The following is a 19560-nucleotide window of genomic DNA, read 5'->3' on the forward strand; positions in this document are numbered from 1 at the left end:
GTTACAACCATTATCTTTCCAAAACCAAACATTCAGTGTGATGACACTTGAAATGGCCCAAACTGTGCAAACAAAAGCAAAAGTCCTGCACCAAAGACAATAACCCAGAAGTTACGCAAAAGGCCCTGCAATTGCACAGCTTTTATCACGAATAAACAAAGCCAAGGTCTGCAGGGATGGGAGAAAAGAGATGAGCCCAGTGGGGATTGGCTGCTTGGGCAGGGAGGAGACTGCACACACCAGGGCACGGAGCTGGCAAAGGGAGCACAGGATCCCAGCATCACCAGGGCTGGGAGAGCCCTTTGGGACCATCCAGTGCCAACAGCAGCACCCAAACCCTGTCCCCAAAGCCACCTCCAGGACACTTCCAAGGCCTGACCACTCTGGCAGGGAAAAATTATTTCCAATTTCCAATCTGACCTCCTCTGGTGTAATTTAGGGCCATTTTCTCTTGTCCTTTCCCCTGGGACATGGCAATACACTGGGAGCTGATGGTCTCCTCCAGCCATTTTCTGGGGAGTGATGAGAGAGGAAGGGGATGACAGAATTTTGGTCAGTCCCACTGTGCTCCCCCTGCTCTGGATGAATAAATTAATAGAATAATTGAACTCCAGGCTTGTTTGGGCTGGGAGAGACCTCAGAGCCCACCCAGTGCCCCCCCCTGCCATGGCAGGGACATCTCCCACTGTCCCCAGTGCCCAGCCTGGCCTTGGGCACTGCCAGGGGTGCAGGGGCAGCCCCAGCTGCTCTGGGCACCGTGTGCCAGGGCCTGCCCACCCTGCCAGGGAACAATCCCTGCCCATAAAATTTCCTGATTCCACAACAGAATCTACATTTTGTTATAAATTTACCCTATTCAGGTGGGGTGGTGAACACCCAGACAGAGCACAAATAAAATTCACCTCCTTGGCACCTCTTCCACTGCCCAAGTGTTTTGTACCTTGACTTCCATGTGCAGCTGATGCCAGCTGACTTCTGGCTCACCCAAAAGCACCACACACCTGTGCCAGGGCCTGCCCCCACAGGGAACAGCTCCTAATTCCCAATATCCCATCCAGCCCTGCCCTCTGGCAGTGGGAGCCATTTCCCCTTGTCCCTCTCCAGGCAGGAAAGGAGAGAGCCTGGAATTCACCCCAGATTTCCTTCTGCAGGTCTGATCTCAGGGTATGAGCAGTGAGTGTGGCACAAGATTTACACGATGGAGAAACGTCCTAACAACAAACAGGAAGGAACAAATTGTGTTGTTTATCCATGATTTTAATTTTCCTCCCAAATATAATTTTTCTTGGATTCCTGGCTGAAAGGGAACATTTCTGTAGCTGTGTTTGACTGCTTGAAACAACAGCTGACCATCCCTTTGGAAGCAGACAGGAGGACCCTGGCCCAAGGATTTCCAGGGTGGAGGTTAAATTTCAGAGCACAAGTTACACTGAGAGGTAAAATGTGACAGAAGGAGGTGTCAGGATGGTGAACTCCATTCACAGACACATCTGTTCATTTAGCAAGCCATTGTCTGTGCTTCTGCACCAAAACTGCCCAGATAATCCACCTAAATTAAATATAAACCTGTATTTAGGCACCCAAATTAAATCTCACTTTATTGCTGGAAACAATTACAAACTGAGATCAACCACAATTTTTTTTTCTTACTTGAATACAAAGTTTGAAAGATTTAAGGTTATTTATAATTTTCAGCTCACTTTTTTGTGTTTCAGAAGTCACCCAAGACCCAGAGCTGCAATCCTAATTAAAGGCAATTCCATGACCCACAAAGGGAGGATGAACTCTCAGAGCAAAATCTTGATGATACCAAAAAACTCCCAGAAACCAGGGAAGGAATTTCCCAGATATCCCAGGTATTGTTGCCCACACAACATCACAGGGCTCATGTGCTTCTTTCTGACAGGCAATTCCTCATTTTCCACCCTGAGTTAAATCAAGGCCCCAGTGACAGCACTGGAATTCTTGAACAGGTGAGACAAATTCTTTCCTTAAAAACCAACTTAAGTCAAACTCTTCATAAATTCTAGGCTCTTCCTGGGGTGGTGAAGATTTCCCTCCCAAAGCACAGGTGAGCCCATGTGCAGAACAAAACCATTTATTCCACATGGAAATTTCACAGACCTGGCTCGAGATCAAGCATTTCCCACTGCTGGTGCAATGTTTTTTATGGGATGAAAGAGAGAAAAACCCAGTGGGAGTTTAAAAAGGCACAGCTTGAAAAAAACCTACTTGAATTCCCATTCCACAGGCCCGGCAGCCTGGCACTGACCCCATTTAGCACAAGGGTAAAGGGGATTTTTTGACTTTCTGATCTTGTCAAGCTCTTCCTTCCAGGCCTCCCCTCAGAGGCCAAACAGAACAAAAAACTGGAGTGAGGAGCTCACTCATGATGCTGTGACTGGACAAAGAAATTCAGGACAAAGTTGTTTCAAAGGGCTGTAATTAAGCATTCCAAGGGAATTCTATTCAATAATTACCTGCTGTACAAGGACCTGGCAGCACTCACATTTCCATGAGACAACAACACACAAAGCTACTCCCACAGCAGCACAAGTGCAGAAAATGGAAGTGTCTGATCCACATTCACATACATCCTGTGAACTCCACATCTTACACATGTTCTGAGGGGAAAACTGAGGTTTTGGGGAGGTTAAAACCCCCAAATCAGGATCTGTTGTGTAAAGGACACAGGAATCTCTGTGATCTGGACTGGTTCCCTGGGTGTCAGCCCCTCAGACCAGGCTTTTTTGAAATGCAGCTCCAAATTTTGGATGCTCAATTTGCAACATCTGAAGTTTGATTTCTCAAAATTACTAACTATGAAAAGTCTCAATTACAGCCAGTCAGAGCTCCAGCCAAGCAGGCAGTACACAGAGAAATATCTGAAGATAACCTTGATTTCTTAAGGTCACAAAGACAAAGGAGTGAATTATGCTCCCAGTGACAGCGTGCTCTTGTCACAGGCTGTGGGGATCATGGGGTTTCAACACAATTCTGAGAGCACAAGAGGGAATTTAGGTGCAACCACAGCAACTATTCTGAGCTGGATCCCAGAGGAACAGCTCTGGCTGAATCCTCCAAACCCAAACCTAAAGAATGACACTTCACAGCTGAGATCTCAAAAAATTAATTACACAACTTACACAAGGCTTTGTTCAAATACTTTTTTCTCTTCTTAACTGCACCTATTTCACATGCCCAAAACTTTAAAAAAATAATAATCCATTATCATCATCCATCATCAGTTTGTTTATGGGCTATGTTGATTTATGGGGTGCTGTTTTAAAGATGAGTTGGTTAAATGTAAAAGTTATTATTATTTATTTCTAAATTAAGTTATTTTATGGGAATAGAGATTTTTGGGGGGGTATAGGATTTTTTGTTTAAATTTTTTATGGAATTGTAGTTATATACATCAGCCAATAAATCTTAAAATTAAAAACAAAAGCTTTTTTAGCTTTTTACCTAGCAAAAACTAACAGTAAGTTAGTTACTAGAACTAACACACTTTTGTCATTGGGTGTGTATGGCAGCCATCTTGACATCTTCAGTGTCATGCTCTTTATAAGCTACAAGAACGTAAAATTTGGTGGGTGATTGGTCGATGATTTATGATGATGGTTTGTATTTTTACTTGGTTTTTTTTGGGTGGGGTTATTTTTGGGGTTGGTTCTATGTTTGTTTTGGGGTGGTTATGAAATGATGATGACAGTTGGTCATTGTTTTTGATGAAATAGGAAATATAGAGGAAGGCTAATTGAAAGTATTGATGATAAGTCATTTGGATAATGTAGGGATATATGGTTTAATTATTTAATGAAAAAAATTAAAATGTCAAGATAAAAAAATGAATGCGTAAAATAGGATTTAAATATTAGTTCAGAGAACCAAATTTAATTAGCGAACCAAAACCACTATACAAAAATTAATATTTCCACTCAGCTTCAAACTAAAACCACCACAATCATCATCATCATGATTTCATTATCATCATCATCATCCTTTCACACTACCAGCTGTGATTTCAGCTCAGCAACATCCTAGTTGAATGATCAAATTTCAAATGGGTGACTTTTGTTTTTACCTGAATTGGAGATTTTGCCGTTGTCAGCCGTGCCTGCATTTCCTGGAGCCACAAACACGTGTTTGACGTGGGGGGACTGGGCCAGCTTCCAGGCCAGGGCGTGCTCCCTGCCGCCGCTGCCGACCACCAGCACCCGCTCTGCCATGGCCCTGCGGCACACAGGAAACACCGGGGGTCAGCTGGGGACCGTGGGGACAGCAGGAGCTCCAGGGACCGTGCAGTGCTGGAGAGCTTCATCAGGTACACACTAAACCTCCAAGGCTGAGCTGACCCAGAGCACAGCAGGAACCCGTCAGGAAAACTCTCCTGGGTCTGACTGGAAACTGCTCCCACTTACAGAAATCTGGGATAGAGGACAAAACCCTGCTGAGTGAGCAGGCTGGGATTTGCAGCCCAGAGAATCACAGACTCTCAGGATGGTTTGGGTTGGGAGGGACCTCACGGCCCACCCAGTGCCACCCCTGCTTGGCAGGGACACCTTCCACTGTCCCAGGCTGCTCCAGCCCCAGTGTCCAACCTGGCCTGGGACAGGGATGGAGAGTCCACAGCCCCTCTGAGCAACAATTCCTTGGAGATTCCAAACCTGCAAAGGTCAAAGCCCTTCTGCTACACCCATGGTATGAACAGAGAGTGTCTGGAGCTGGTTGAGGCCACTCAAGAGATTTTAGAGGCAATGACTGAAAAGCTCTGAACACCTCATGGAAAGGAAAGGCTCTGAGCAATGAGACAACACAGTAACTTCTAGCTCTGGCTTTCCTTGGAGGAGCTCACTCACACAAGGTAGAGTGGGGTATCCACTGCACTCTCCCATTGCAGTGAGGTTTGGAAAAACACATGGACATTGTGCTGGCCAGTGGGAGCACGGGTGCCCACGTCATCCCCTGGGTGTGCACACCTGGCTTACACACGTGGGGCTCACAGCAACAGGACAGCGTGTTCCCTGAGAGCCAGGAAACCTCTGCTCCCTGAGAGTCACTGTCCTGTGTACTCTCACATATTGACTGATGGAGGAGTTCACCTGCACTGACAAATCCACCAGAATCCAGAAGGATTCCAGGAAGGAAGGACATAATTTATAAACTAATTCTGTATGTTCTTCTTTTGAGCTAAAATAATAGTTTGGTTTGGGTTGGGAGGGACCTTAAAGTTCATCCCATTCCAACATGCCTACCATGGCAGGGACACCTCCCACTGTCCCCAGTGCCCAGCCTGGCCTTGGGCACTGCCAGGGGTGCAGGGGCAGCCCCAGCTGCTCTGGGCACCCTGTGCCAGGGCCTGCCCACCCTGCCAGGGAACAATTCCTCACTGCCAATGTCCCACCCAGCCCTGCCCTCTGGCACTGGCAGCCATTCCCTGGGTGCTGTCCCTGCAGGCCTTGTCCCCAGTCCCTCTGCAGCTCTGCTGGAGCCCTTCAGGCCCTGCCAGGGGCTCTGAGCTCTCCCTGCAGCTTCTCCTCTCCAGGTGAGCACCCCCAGCTCTCCCAGCCTGGCTGCAGGGATCAGCTCCCATCTCCCACTGCTGGGGGAGGAACAGAGCCCAGGGAAGGGTTCAGGACAAAAGGAGCCACGAGTGCCCCTGGTGTAATCCCAGCACACACAACACAGAACCAGGGTCACCCTCCTCACACCGCCAGTCACTGACCTGCACTGGCCAGGGCCCAGGTGAGCTCAGAGCCCCCTGTGCAGGAGGGCAAGAGGGGATGGCAACAACACAAAATACATCTTAGAAAAGGGGGAAAACAACACAAAATCGAGGAGATTTCTAAGGGAAAAGCAAAATTGATCCAAAGCAGATTTTCAGGTGAGGCTGGGATGTGCCCTGCCCTCACATCAGCTGCTGCAGCTTGACTTGACTAAAGCTGCCCTGATGAGGGAAAATATCTGCATTAGGCAAAACATCCCGACAGAACAAAGTCAAAATAAATGTGGACAGAAGGATAAAATAGAGAAAATGAACACTGAGCTGTTTGCTGTCAACTAAACATGCCTGAGCTAATATCTGCTGGGGGAGACCAACAGGTTTCTAATCCAGTGTTGGGTCAAATGTAGATATTGCAAAGTTACAGATATGTTTTAATTATAAAACACCATGATTACTTGCAATAAAAAAGCTCAGGTTAGGCTATAAATTATCAGTTATGGTAGAGATGTTTGAGAAACCACATGACCAATTCTTTTATATTACAACTCAAGCACGAAGGAAAGGTAAAAGAATGAGGGATACAACAAAGGGTGAATTAGATAAATACAGTAACATAACAGTAAGGTAGAAGAGCACTGATCACACAGCAGGCAGTGTCTCTGAAGTCAAATGAGCATTGCCAGTGGTATCCAGAGCCAGTGGCCACTAAATTGTACTTTTTAAGGCAAATTTTATCAAGAATAAGTTGAACTATACACAACATGATTTTCCGAAAAAAAAAAAAAAAAAAAGAAATTAAAACTTTTAACTTTTAAAATGTTAAGAAATTTAAATTTTAAAATGTTAAAACTTTAAACCAGGATGACTTTAAACTACTCACTGTGTGCTGTGTGTAGCAGGCTGAGGAGAGCAGGACTCAGGAGCTCAGAGGCACAAAGAGAGCGAAGACTGGCAGCCCCTGGTTAAAATGTCCCTGTCCCAACACTCCCGCCCCACTGATGACCCTGCAGGCAGCCAATGGAAGGGACTCCAGCCCTTCCAGCTGGGGACAGGGGACAGAAACTTCCCTGCAAGTGCTCTAGGAGAGAGAGGCAAAAGCTCTGCAGGACAGGAGCAGCTCATCCTCTTGTTTAGAACTTCTGTCTCATCCCAGGTATTCTTTTTTTATGGTTAAAAGCTGTTCATTAACCAGCTTGTGAACATTCTCTTTATATCTAAAAATCAGGATCTGCACTTTTGCAATAAATAAAAAATACTCTGTGTAATCAGCAGCATGATAAATAGGGGGTATAATGCAAATTATTATGGAATGCTTTGGGTTGGGAGAGATCTTTAAATCTCACCCCATCCCAGCCCTGCCATGGCAGGGACAATTCCCACTGTCCCAGGCTCCTCCAATGTCCCCGGTGTCCAACCTGGATCCTACTGCCAGGGGTACAGGGGCAGCCCCATCTGCTCTGGGCACCCTGTGCCAGGGCCTGCCCACCCTGCCAGGGAACAATTCCTCATTCCCAGTGTCCCATCCAGCCCTGCTCTGCTTCATCCTAAGGCGCTTGTGAAATTCAGCACAGCCTGCAGACCCAGTGACACCGTGGCCACCTCAAGGGACTCACCATGATGGCAACCCACTCCAAGAGTCACCTCCTTCTCCTCCCTGAAGTAAAACATTCTGGCACTACTGTCAGATGGAAGAATTCATCACATACAGGACAAAGCTTTCTGTAGGAGCAGTAACAGAACAAGCCATGTCTGCTATTGTAAAATAATATTTGATCATTTTACATCAAAATGTGAGTGAAGGTTAGGTTTCACACTTTTGTTTTGAAGCTCAGTGTTATTTGTGCATCCCACTATGGTATCCTAGCAACTTTTATTTAGGAATGTGGCTTGAGAAGAAGTTGTGGTGGCAGTGCCAGTTTAGGAGGCTCAGATGTAGCCATGGCAGCCTCTGTTTTATTTTACACTGACACTCAAAGATGTCATGGAGGCCCCTCTGCTGCCCAACAGGACCTCACTTTAAAAATGAAGATCCCAAGAGGAAACATTCCTTTTTATTTTTGTCACTAATCCAGCAGTCAAAAATGTGTTCCCCAAAGAGCTAAAGTCATTCACAAGGTAGATATTTACTCTGTGAGGATTATCACACCCCCAGGATTTCTGGAAGCAATGTGTGAAATCCTTAACAGTTCCAAACCATGGGATGTCATTACCTTCTGCACCCATTGCCTGCTTTGGTAAAGAAGGAGGAGATGTTTGTTTAAAAGATGCTTTAAAATGAAGATAAGGGACATTTCAGAAGAGGCTCTGTTGTTAGATCCTTATATGAAGTGAGAGCAGGAAAGAAGAAATGAGTTAATCACTCGGTGTCTCCAGGAGGAGAGGAGGCAAGGACAGAGTGGAGCAAGGAGATTCCCAGAGCTTATCCAAGGATGTCAGGACAAAGTCAGCAGGCAGGAGCATCAGCTCAGAGACCTTTATCCTCACTGCAGGGAGGCAGCTGGGGCTCACCAACACACCAGGGAACTCTTCCTCACCAGCAGGGCCTGTGGGGCAGAGAAAATCCAGTGAGGGAGGCAAAGCCCACAGTCCTGAGAGCCCTCCCAGCCCAATTCCTGCACAGGGAGGCTCCAAACACAGGGAGCAGTGACGTCAGGCTACTCAGGCTGTCCCTTCCTGTCCCATCCCAGGGACACGAGCCACTGACCCTCCCAAACTCACCCTGTGCACACACCTGGGGGTTACACTCAGCTCCTTGGCTGCTTTATGAACAGAACTCTCTAAGAAAACATAAACTCCCTAAGCAATTTATTCTCAAGAGTGATGCAAGATACCTAAATATTCAATCTCAACCGGGTGGAGTATTTTAATGAGGCAGTGCCTTATCAGCTCACCTCAAACTACAGCAGGAAAGGTGTAACTACAATCAGACCTCTGCACTCCAGCACAAACAGCAAACAACAGCTTCACACAGTGTATTTTTTTTTTTTTTTTAATTAAGCTCAAGTGCTGTTTGTTTCCTCTGTATCTTTGTTTCCCAACATTGGCATTCAGGAAATCTGATGCAGGCATCTGAGTTTTTTTAGATCAAAGATATGGTCTTTGCCCAGAGTGTCTTAATTCAGGACCAGGTTGGACAGGGCTGGAACCAACCTGGTGTAGTGGAGGGAGTCCCTCAACAGAGCAAGGAGCTGGAACTGGATGAGCTCTGAGGTCCCTTCCAACCACCCTGGGAGGGAATGAACTCCTACCCTTCTTGGAGCTGAGTCTGAAGAACAGCCCAGCACTTTCCCAAACACTACAGACCCAAGCCCAGTGTCACTGTGGAAGTTCAAATCCACAACTTCCAGCCCTGGAGAGGAGCTCTCATAACCTGGCTTTGGACTAAAGGACAAGGTTAATTCTTCCTCTTGCAGTTAGGCAGAAGAAAAAAAAAATAATTCTCACAGGAGATAGAAAAAAGCCCAGATTGGGAAGGCTGTGCCGTTCCCATCCTACTGAGGGCTGTGTGTTTCTGACCCTAGCAGTCTGAGTGTTTATGAGTTTCAGGGTTTTCTTCAGACTTGTTATGGGATAAAAAAAATCAAAAGAAGGGATTGGAGAAAAAGCCAAAACTTGCCATATCCTCCTCCCAGCTTGAAACTTTCTCCTCTCAACTTCAATTCCCTCCTAGGATCCACCCTGCCATCCTTGACTCAGCCCCCAAACTCACCCACGGCCAGGCTGTGTGGCCCCAAAGCCCCGTGGGCTGCATTGATGCCCTCTGAATGAGCCTCTCTGGCCACGCTGGGTGCCCCCAGAGCTGGCAGGCAGGAGGGGAGCTCTGAGGCAGCCTCCCGGGGATGTGTGCCAGCTGCTGGCCCCCGTTCAGCCGGGGATGCGCAAGCTGCGGGTTCAGCGACTGCGGGCGCACAGGGCTGAGCTGCCCCTGCCTGGGCCGGTCCCCATTGGTCCCAGCCCAACCTCTCCCCCTGCAGGCTGTCCTTCCCTCTGCTCCTGCCCGTGCCAGGGCAGTGTGGGCACCTGGGGCAGGAGGGCAGTGCTGGAGAGCAGACACTGCGAGGGTAAGCAGTGCAGCAAAGTGAATGTGTGACTGTGGGTATATAAAGGAAATACTCCCAGCTGCTGAGGGGTGAAGGATCACCACAGCCAGGACAAGGGAAGCGGCAGCACAAGGCAGCCAGGGAGGCTGAGACAGCAAACCCAGCTGTGCCCAGGGTCACCCCGATGGATGGAGGGACCAGGACACAGTCAAGTTTGCAGTCCCATTCCCACCTCCTGCCCCAGCCTGGCCCCGCTCCCAGGGACAGACACACCAGGGAACCGGGGGCTGTGGAGGGAAGACATCCACCTCTCTCTGCATTTTTTCCCTGTGTGGCTCAGTTTCCAGAGGGAATTCACTGTGCCAAGTGTGCAGGCAGCTCTGAGGCACAACAATAAACAGCCATGGCAACCAAACCTGCAAAATGGTCAGAATCCCACAGGGGAACTGCAGGTTTAGGTTGGGGCACAATTAGGCTCATCCTGAAGGAAAAAAACACAACTTTAGAAAACTTTTCACTTCCTCAGACTTCAACACATGAAGAGCGGCTTAAGTAGCCTGGAGGCCTCCAGAATCTGGTGGCAATTATTATTTTCAGTTAGAGCTTTAGGTTAAATAAGCTTCTTTTAACTCATGTGTTTTGTTTAGGATAAATTCCCAGCTCTCACCCAGCCATATAGAATCATGAAAGGTTTGGGTTGGAAGGGAACTTAAAGATCATCTTGTTTCACCTCCTGCCATTCAGTACGGTGTAGAAAACAAAATAAAAGAAAAAAGGCATTATTACATGTGTCTTTCATGGCCCAAGCTGAAGCTCTGCCACACAGGCCCCTTGTGTCCAAGTACGATCCTCCAAACAGCTGGATTTGGCATTTTTCTAGGCAAAACACTCCCTCAAGATTTGCTGCCAAAAATAAACAGGATCATAAACTTTTACAACCACCCCCATAGTACTAAATTTGACACCTCAAGCAAGTAGGATGCTGGAAGTGCTCAGTGTTTTGTACCATGATGAGGGAGCAGCACAAACCTTGAAATGCACTTTCTGTGTTACCCTTTCAGCTATATACCCAAAACAATAGCATAAGTATTAACTATGCTCAATTCCAACAGCTACTGGATAAATTTAAAAAAATGCTTCAAAAGTTGGTAAGCCCCCAACTTTGCAAACAGCAGGGAAAGAATTCAAGTGAATCAAAGTCCAAAACCAGAGACGAAATATTTACTTATTTCAAGTAAATATTTCACCACTTTGGCTGTGAAGGCCAGGCTGTGACGGGATTGCTATGAGGGCTGCGACAGATGAGTAATGCCATGGCTGACTCTCACAACTCAAATGCAAATATCATGTATATTTGTTAGGAGAAGTTTTATAGATTTATAGTTATGTTTTACCCCCCTTGTGCTGTTATCAGGGGGTGGCCTGGGACATTTGGGAGGGTGGCACTGTTGCTGTGACAAGAGCTGGCATCAATTGAGATTTAAGGAAACGATCACCACTGGACAGGGAAGGAGTCGGTGGGCAGAGCTTTGGGAGGGGCCAAAGGGTTCAATGCACATGGCGGGGGAAAAAATCCTTTGCTCCAGCTCTGTAATATTTTCTCTATTCAGTCTTCTGTTGTATTTTGATAAAGGTTTAACAAACCTTTTACATTTTTGAAAGTGAGTAGCATTTCTCACCAGGCCAAGCCGTGATGGGGATTCCAAGAGGACCACGCCATGAGGGGGATGCCATGAGGGCATTTGCCATGAAGGGGGTGCCATGAGGGCCGTGCCCTGAGGGTACTGCTGTGGGGGACTATGCTGTGAGCGCCAAGCCATGAGGAGACTGCCATGAGGGCCAAGCCATGACTGGGATGCTATGAGGGGAGTGCCTTGAACGCCAAGCCGTGAGGGCATTTGCCCTGAAGAGCGGGGATACCCCATGAGGAGTGTCCCGCCATTTTGCGGTGCGGGTACGGCGCACACGGCCCCGGGCCGCCCCCCGCGCCCCCAGCCCGGCGCGGGCAGCGCGGGGCCACCGGCAGCGCCGGGACAGCGGCAGCCACGCACCCGAGGAAACCGCGGCTCCTGCACGCTTCCAGCGCGGCTCGGGAACTTACTGTGCTCCAGAGGGCATGCGATAGTAGAAAGAAACGCTCCGGAAATGCTACAACCAGAGAGCACCGCAGGGGGAGGAGGGACGGGAACCAGCGAGCAGTGTTTTCGGCTGGGCCATCCGGAGTTCGCTTTAGCACAGCAATCCCTGAAGTCTAGAGCGGCTGGGGAAAGGGAGAGAGGCGGCCCAAAGACCTTAGGGATGCCTAGGTTGTTTTTTACTTTATCCATCGCCTAGGTTGTTTTTTGCTTTATCCATCGCCTCAGGAGCTGAGTGTGGTGGTCTGTGAGGGCTGTGCAAAGTTGGGTTTTGTCTCTACATCCCCTGAAATACCACATCCTTGGTTTGTCCCACATTTAGAACTTTTTGCTTTATGAAGCCAAAGCATATTAGTCTTAAGTCTAATTCAGCATTACAGTTGTGCTATGATACTGTTAATAAAACAAAATTTAATCCAGTTTTCCTCCCTTCCAGAGCTATAATGTGAAAGCATCACTGTTCTTTGTAAAATACCTTAGGAAATAAAATTTAATGTTCTTTTTTGCATATTTAAGCACCAGACCAGACTCCTCCTTTGAAAGGGAAAGTCACATGAATAAATGCTCTAAGTAGTATTGATGATTGTAGCAGAACTACTATTACTAATGTAATATAAGTATTACTAATATAATCCTAATATATTACTAATATATTACTAATTAACTAATGTTGCTAATTGAACATTACCAGCAGCAATCACTGGTCTCAACAAAATGAAAGTAAAATATTTAATTAATCTGAAAACCATCTGACACTGAAACTGAATAAAAGAGTTTAAATAAATGGAGTTTAATCACTAAATAGAGATGGAGGGAGCAAGAAAAGTTATCTTCCTGTAGGGCTGTGGATCCTCATGTGTATGAGGAGAGACTTGTATTTATCAGATTAGTTTTGTTTGTAAGGACTCAGAGGGGAACATGCAGCACGCACTAAAGTCCTTCTCTGGCTTTTTTGAGGCAACTTTTTCATGTTTTTGACATGCCTGGTTGAGACAAGGCCATTTGCATCAGCTGAATCTAAATATATCTGAAATTGTTCAACTGAAACATTTTCAGCCTTTATTTTGATATCAAAAATTACATAGTGTTCTACCAGTAAATCTAACATGTATTAATGTGGGCATGGCATAAACAGGTAAAAGGACTTCTTAATTGTAACTACTTTAAATGCAATAAATCAAGTGTGACATAGAAGTAAGCAAATTGATCCAAGTATCTGATTAATTTTTTTTCCAAAGTCAATATTAGGGCAGATCAGCAAGACATAGTGAAGAATTATGCTGATTTTAAGGGGTCTTGCAAGTGATCATTAAACAATATTGATGGTGAAAATTTTTAGACCCCAGCAGTAATTAAACAATTTTACTTGGGTTTTCACAGAATCCCAGGATGGCTTGGGTTTGAAGGGACCTTACAAATCATTTAGTAATTATCATGAGCAAGCATGCCATTCACCAGATCAGGTTTGGAGGTATTTTAAATTTATTTCAGGTCAACTAACTCCCCTAAGTTACTACTACAGAAACTGTGTGTGGGGAGAGTTCCAGCCATACGATTATTCGGTTTTACAGCCTGTTTGAACAGCCATATAATTAAAATTTGATTTGATTAAGGCATCATGGGCAGCACTGAAGGGGTCCCCAGGGTGGCTGTACTCTGGACAAACTCATTTCTGTGCGTTCCATCACCGCCAGAAAAGCTCCGACTTTCCCAGGCGGGCAAAAGGCGCACTTTATTTATCCACCTCCCTTCGGTTTCCCCCCTTTGTTCCTTTAATTTTCGCGGCCCCGCTGCCAGCCCCCGGAGCACATGTGCGTGTCACTGCCGGGCGGAGGGGGAGGGAGGGAGCGCGGGCGGGCGCCTCTCGCATGGAGCCGGGGCTGAGGGCCCCGTGGTGATGCAGCAGCAGCCGCAGCACCGCCCGTGTGCGGGCAGAGCCCCCTGAGAGCCGCCGCCCGCCCGGAGCACACGCGGGGCTCGGCCCCGCTCCATGGGCACCGATGGAATCGCTCCCGATCGCAGCCGCCGGCGCCGCGCCTCAGCCCGCCATGGCCTCGGCCGGGTAAGCAGCGGCCGCCGCGGGGACTCCGGCGGCGCCGGGGAAGGGTGTGCGGGAGCCGGGGGAATGAGACCGGCGGTCGTGGCCGCCGCGGTGCCTTCTCCTGCCCTCCGCGGGCCCGCGGGGACTCGGACGCGGCGTACGGGGCGCGAGAGGGGCCGCGACCGGCGGCGGCGGGGCGGTGTGTCTGTGTGGGGATAGGGTCTGCGTGAGGCGGCGGTGTGGGCGCGGAGCGCCGGGGACTGGTTTAATGCTTTCACTGGGAGACGTGGACGCGCTCGGGGCGGCTTTGCCGGTGGCGGCGGCGGCAGGCGCGGAGCGCGGGGGGGCGGCGGGAGCGCCACAACATGGCGGCGGCGGCTGAGGGGACACGAGACCTTCCTCCCCCCCCCGCCGGAACCCGCCGCTGCTCTATGGCCCGTGCGCCGCGCTAGAGCGGCCGTTCGCAGCCGCACGCCGCCTCGGCCAATGGCGACACGGCTTACAGCGAACGCGGCCAATCGCAAAGGCGGCTGACGGCGGGGACGTCACCGCGCGCCCCGGGCCGCGGTGCACTGTGGGATGCTGGAGGCCTCGCGTCGGGGCAGGAAGGAAGGGGGGGTGTCATGGCGACGAATATCGAGCAGATCCTTCGGTCCTTTGTGGTCAGCAAATTCCGGGAGATCCAGGAGGAGCAGCAGCAGCAGCACGGCGGGTAACGGGGCGGTGGGGAGCGGCGGGGAAGGACGGGGGGCGGAGAGAGACGGGCCGCGGCCTGAGGGTCGTGTCGGTGGCAACATGGCGGGACCGGGGGGTCGCGGCCGAGCGGGCGCCCTGAGGGGGACACGGCCTGGGGGCCGAGAGAAGGCGGTGAGGGGACGCGCCCAGCGCTCTCTCCGCTCTTTCGGTGCTGCCCTCCCGTCGGGGCAGGCGCCTGTACGGTTTGTCTGATTTACGGCTAAATTTGCCGAGTTTATCTCGTGAAAGAAGGAAAACCTTGGTAAGAGCAAGGAAAAGCTGGAAGGGAGCGCGTTGCGTGTATTTATTTTGTGGAGGAAACCCCTACAAGGCCGTACGAGCACGGGAGATGTGGCACATTACAGAATGTGGTAGGTTTTTTTTCCTTGCGTCTCAACCTCAGCAGTCACAGAGTGTCCGGGCTGAATAAGTGAGAATTTATCCAAAGACAGTTTTCCCTAAGAGCACGCCTTTTTCAGGAGGCTGGAGTGCTGCTCTGAAGAGCTGGATATAATAAATGTATGTGAACGACAAAAAATGTCTAAATCAATGCTCAAAATCGCTTGTGTTAAATTGATTCTTTATTTCTTTTGGTTAGTGCAAATGTGGAAGGGCAGCCCAATGGTGACACGATCCCAGCTGAGCAGGCCGGGCCCTCCGAAGCCTCTGGAGCTGCTGGGAGTTGTCAGAGTGAGCAGATAGTGCAGAAAGTAGAGGAAGTGCTCTCCGGAGCCCTCGGGACAGAGCTGCAGTGCAACCCAGGTAATAAAACTCCCTCTGGCAATTCTCTTCTTGGTAAGAAGGTTGTGACTGTGCCTAAGATCAGATCAGATTTATAGAGATGAAAATGTGCTGCTCCTCTGGCAAGTTGAGCATTAAATGTGGTTAAATATTTTCCTTACTGTGCTTTTACATCCAGAGGTGGCCAGAGAAAGAAATTATTTAGAAATTGAGCTGGTTATATGTACCATTGCTATGAGGGAAAGTTGGAGTTTTTTTCTTTCCAGTACTGAAACAGATAAGTATTTTCCATATGTATGCATATATATGTCCATAAATTCTGAATTATTTTATATATAATTATATAAAATTATATATAAAACATATATGTATATTTTATATATAATTTTAGATATACTGCAGTGACCCTGAAGTGTGTATATATATATATGTTACTCCAGGGTTGCTGAACTGTTCTTAGTACCAAAGCTGATGCTGATAGAAGCAGGTTCTGCTTTGGGTTGCTTTTCGGGATTATTTTGAAAGAACATTTATTATAAAACAGATCTGTGATGAACTGTTCAGTCAAAAGATGATTTGCTGTTGCACAGTGTAGGTACTTGTATTACAGTCTTGCAAAGGGATTTTGATGTGTCAGTCTCAGATCTTAAATAAATCACTCGATTTTTTGAGGCTAAAAAGTCACATCTGAGTGTCCCCTCTTGTGGGACTGGTCCTTGCTATAAGATTTCTGCCTGTGGAGGGTTGGTGAGGTGATGAAGGCTGTAATTACTGCGTTTGGCATTTTTGGGAGTTCAAACACAGGTGACTGCAGTGTGCTGAGTGAGTGCAGTTCCAGAGGCAGCACAGAAAAGTTTTCATTTCAGAGATTCTGCTGGCAGGAGTCTGGCATTGCTCTGGGCCTTTTAGCTCAGGGGTTTGTGTACCTTGAGCATTTTCAGGTTTTTAATTTCTGCTGTAGGAGCAGCACTTGAGGCTGACATGGGGAGGTTTGGGTAGATTCTTGGTTGGTTGGTGATTTTTGTTGCTTTTGTTTGGTGATGTGATTTGTATTTGTATATTTTTTGTTGTGTTCTTGTGGAGACAAGGTCACATGGTAATAAAGAAGTGAGAGATGTTAACTTGGGAGTTAATAAACCTACCTGTGGCAAATGTTCCCATTGTCCATCTCTAAAATGAGTTGGACAAGAGACAGTATATGGTTATCTGAATCTGATGAATTATCTTTGCAGTAAAGTTCATTTTATAGAATCCCAGAATATCCTGAGCTGGAGGGACCCCCCAGTGCCAGCCCTGCCCTGCCCAGAGCCCACCAAGCCCAGCCTGGGCATCCCTGGCAGCGCCGGCCAAAGGCTCCTGGAGCTGTGGCAGCCTCGGGGCCGTGCCCATTCCCTGGGCAGCCTGGGCAGTGCCAGCACCCTCTGGGCAAGAGCCTTTCCCTGCTGTGCAGCCTGAGCTGGCCCGGCCCGGCCCCAGGCGCTCCCTGGTGCTGTCCCTGTCCCAGAGCAGAGCTCGGAGCTGTCCCTGCGCTGCCCCTCGGGAGGAGCTGCAGCCCCGGGGAGCTCTGAGCTCAGGCTGCTCCAGCCTGGGCTGCCCAGGGCACCTTGGGGGCCCCTTCTACACCCTTTCCCACCATTTTCTTGTCCCTCCTGGTTGCCAGGGCACTCCTGACTCACCTCTAGCTGACCCTGGACCAGGGCCCTTCCCACAACTGTTCTCCATCCACAGCCAGGGTTGCCCAGTCCAGCACTTCCCCTATTAAACTGCACACAGCTGGGGAATGCCAATCTCTCTGATTTGTTGAGGTCTTTCTGCAGGGCTTCTCTACCCTCAGGAGAGCCAACAGCTTCTCCCTGTTTAGTGTCCTCAGCAGAGTAATTATTCCTTTGAGTCCTGTGCCCAGGTTGTTAGTGAAGATGTTGAAGAGAACTGGGCTGAGAATGGAGCCCTGCAGAACCCCAGTAGTGACTGTTGAGCAGTCAGTGACACCAGCAGTAGTGACTGGTGTCAGCCCCATGTCACCCCAGTCACTGTCACCATTGGTGCCCAACCCCTGGCCCAGTTGCTCACCCACTGAGTAACACAGTTCTCCATCTGTGGGCTGGACATTTTGTCCCTAAATTTGACTCTCCTTCATTGTTCCCTCTCAATGCATTCAAAGCAAAGTTGGTGCAAAAACTATTCCTAAGTTGCTTGTCCCATAAATATGTACCTGCTGTACTTGTTGTGGAATCCCAAGTCACATTCATTTAACAGTATTGCAGTTAACCAATTGCTTTTGCAAGATTTTGGATACTGGAAAGTAGTGAGCTTTGGGATGACAGATTCTGACTGGAGGGTCTGTGTTGCTGCCCTGGCCTGTATAAATAGAATCATTGAAAAGAACATGCAAGCAGACTCCAATGTACAGCTCATACTTCACAGAAATCCCAGCAAGTTGCCCTTAATCAAGTGCCTTTCTCCTGAAAACATGAAAACATGGCACTGGGGCTCCAGAAGGGCAAGAATCTAACAAATGATAAAACCAGAGGGAGGTAAGGTACAGAATTGAAAGGTGGTGATGAAAACTCCAGCCACCCTCCTTCCTTTCCCCATCAGTGATTTGCTTGTCCCCACAGGCATCTGAATTTATTGCTTTCCTGTTGGAAGCAAATGCTCTCAGAGGAACGTGCAGCTTTGCAGCTGCAGTCCTGCCTGTCCCAGTAGCTGTTCCAGCCTGCACTGCCTTAAAGTGGGTTTGGGACTGGGGGCATGGATGCTCTTTTCCAAATTTGTTAGACCCTAGTGAGTAACTTGGTCAGTAAATACCCAGGGAATTTCTAACACAGCAGCAGCGCTGCTCTCACTCAGGGGTTAAAGCACAACAGGGGACAGTGGCTGGTCAGGTCTCATAGCATAAATACCCACTTTGGGAATTTGTTTGGAAAATGGGAATTCTTGTTTATCTTCCATGTGCAGCACCGGGGGTTTGAAAGCACATTTCCAGCCTGCTGTTAGGATGTGCTGTCCACTGAGTGTGGGTGGTGGGACATGCACCCCCTGTGCCCCCACAGGTGATTTCCTACATGCAGAGCTGCCCCAGCCCTGGGCCCAGTGCAGGGAGGAGCTGGAGCTGCTGCAGAGCCCAGAGGAGGCTCCAGGATGGGCAGAGGGATGGAGCAGCTCTGCTGGCAGGAAAGGCTGGCATAGCTGGCATTGCTCACCTGCACAGGAGAAGCTTTGGGCTGAGCTCAGGGTGGCCTTGCAGGGCCTGGAGGAGCCCCAGGAAAGCTGGAGAGAGACAATTGCCAGGGGATGCAGGGACAGCACACAGGGGAGTCATAAAAGGGTTTGGGTTGGAAGAAGACCTTGTAGGTTCTCTCATTCCAAACTCCCTGACAAGAGCAGGGACACCTTCCACTATCCTGAGTTATTCCAAACTTTGTCAAGCCTGGCCTTGAACACCTCCTGGGATGGGACAGCTTCCCTGGACTGCCTGTGCCAGGTCCTCACCTTCCTCACAGGGGAGAATTTTTTTTTAAGATCTAATCTAACCCTACTCTCCCTCATTTTGAACCCACTGTCCCTTGTCCTGTCACTCCAGTCTTCCACCACCTTTACTGTACTTCCAGGTGCTGGAGGGTCATGGTTAGGTCACCTGAAGTCTCTCCAGGTGAACAATGCCAGCTGTGCCAGCCTTTCCTGCCAGCAGAGCTGCTCCATCCCTCTGCTCATCCTGGAGCCTCCTCTGGGCTCTGCAGCAGCTCCAGCTCCTCCCTGGCTGGGGCAGCTCTGCAGGTGGGAAATCACCTGAGGGGGCTCAGGGACACAATCCCAATCCCTCTGCTGATCCCAGCTGGGGGCTCAACCCAGGGCAGGGGGGGCTCAGGGCTGAGGCAGGCCCAGCTCTCCCAGGGCTGCTCCCTCTGCTCATCCCAGCCTGGATTGATGCCAGGGGTTGCCCCAACCCAAGTGCAACCCCTGGCCTTGTTAAATCTCAGCAGATTCCCATGGGGCACTTTTTGAGTTTGTCCAGATCCCTGTGGATGGCCCTGTCCTTCAGAGGTGTCACCTGCACCTGCAGCTTTGTGTCACCTGCAAAACTGCTGAGGGTGCACTTGAGCCTTCTGTCATTAGTGAAGATATTGAGTAACACTGATT

The 19560-nt window shown here is 49.0% G+C and overlaps 2 protein-coding genes across 6 annotated transcripts in view; one reads left to right on the forward strand and one right to left on the reverse strand.

Moving 5' to 3' along the window:
- Positions 1–11887, reverse strand: part of GART (phosphoribosylglycinamide formyltransferase, phosphoribosylglycinamide synthetase, phosphoribosylaminoimidazole synthetase) — a 35399-nt gene extending 23512 nt beyond the window's left edge. The window contains exons 1-3 of one of the 2 annotated variants that reach the window (XM_059466576.1): positions 11870–11887; positions 8201–8271; positions 4088–4236 (exon numbers count right to left, since the gene is read on the reverse strand). In XM_059466576.1, coding sequence (XP_059322559.1) covers positions 4088–4232 — 145 coding nt within the window. In that variant the 5' untranslated portion in view covers positions 4233–4236; positions 8201–8271; positions 11870–11887. Of the gene's footprint in view, positions 1–4087; positions 4237–6608; positions 6660–8200; positions 8272–11869 lie in introns of those variants that run through there. The other variant, XM_059466577.1, reaches the window with a different exon arrangement.
- A 1844-nt stretch (positions 11888–13731) lies between these two features.
- Positions 13732–19560, forward strand: part of SON (SON DNA and RNA binding protein) — a 37654-nt gene continuing 31825 nt past the window's right edge. For 2 of the 4 annotated variants that reach the window (XM_059493798.1, XM_059493795.1), the window contains exons 1-2: positions 14519–14656; positions 15278–15441. In XM_059493798.1, the coding sequence (XP_059349781.1) occupies positions 14568–14656; positions 15278–15441 (253 nt within the window). In that variant the 5' untranslated portion in view covers positions 14519–14567. Of the gene's footprint in view, positions 13966–14518; positions 14657–14898; positions 15051–15277; positions 15442–19560 lie in introns of those variants that run through there. The other 2 variants (XM_059493796.1, XM_059493797.1) reach the window with 2 other exon arrangements.

Source organism: Ammospiza nelsoni, chromosome 2 (assembly GCF_027579445.1).
Source record: "Ammospiza nelsoni isolate bAmmNel1 chromosome 2, bAmmNel1.pri, whole genome shotgun sequence".
Lineage (NCBI taxonomy): Eukaryota > Metazoa > Chordata > Aves > Passeriformes > Passerellidae > Ammospiza > Ammospiza nelsoni.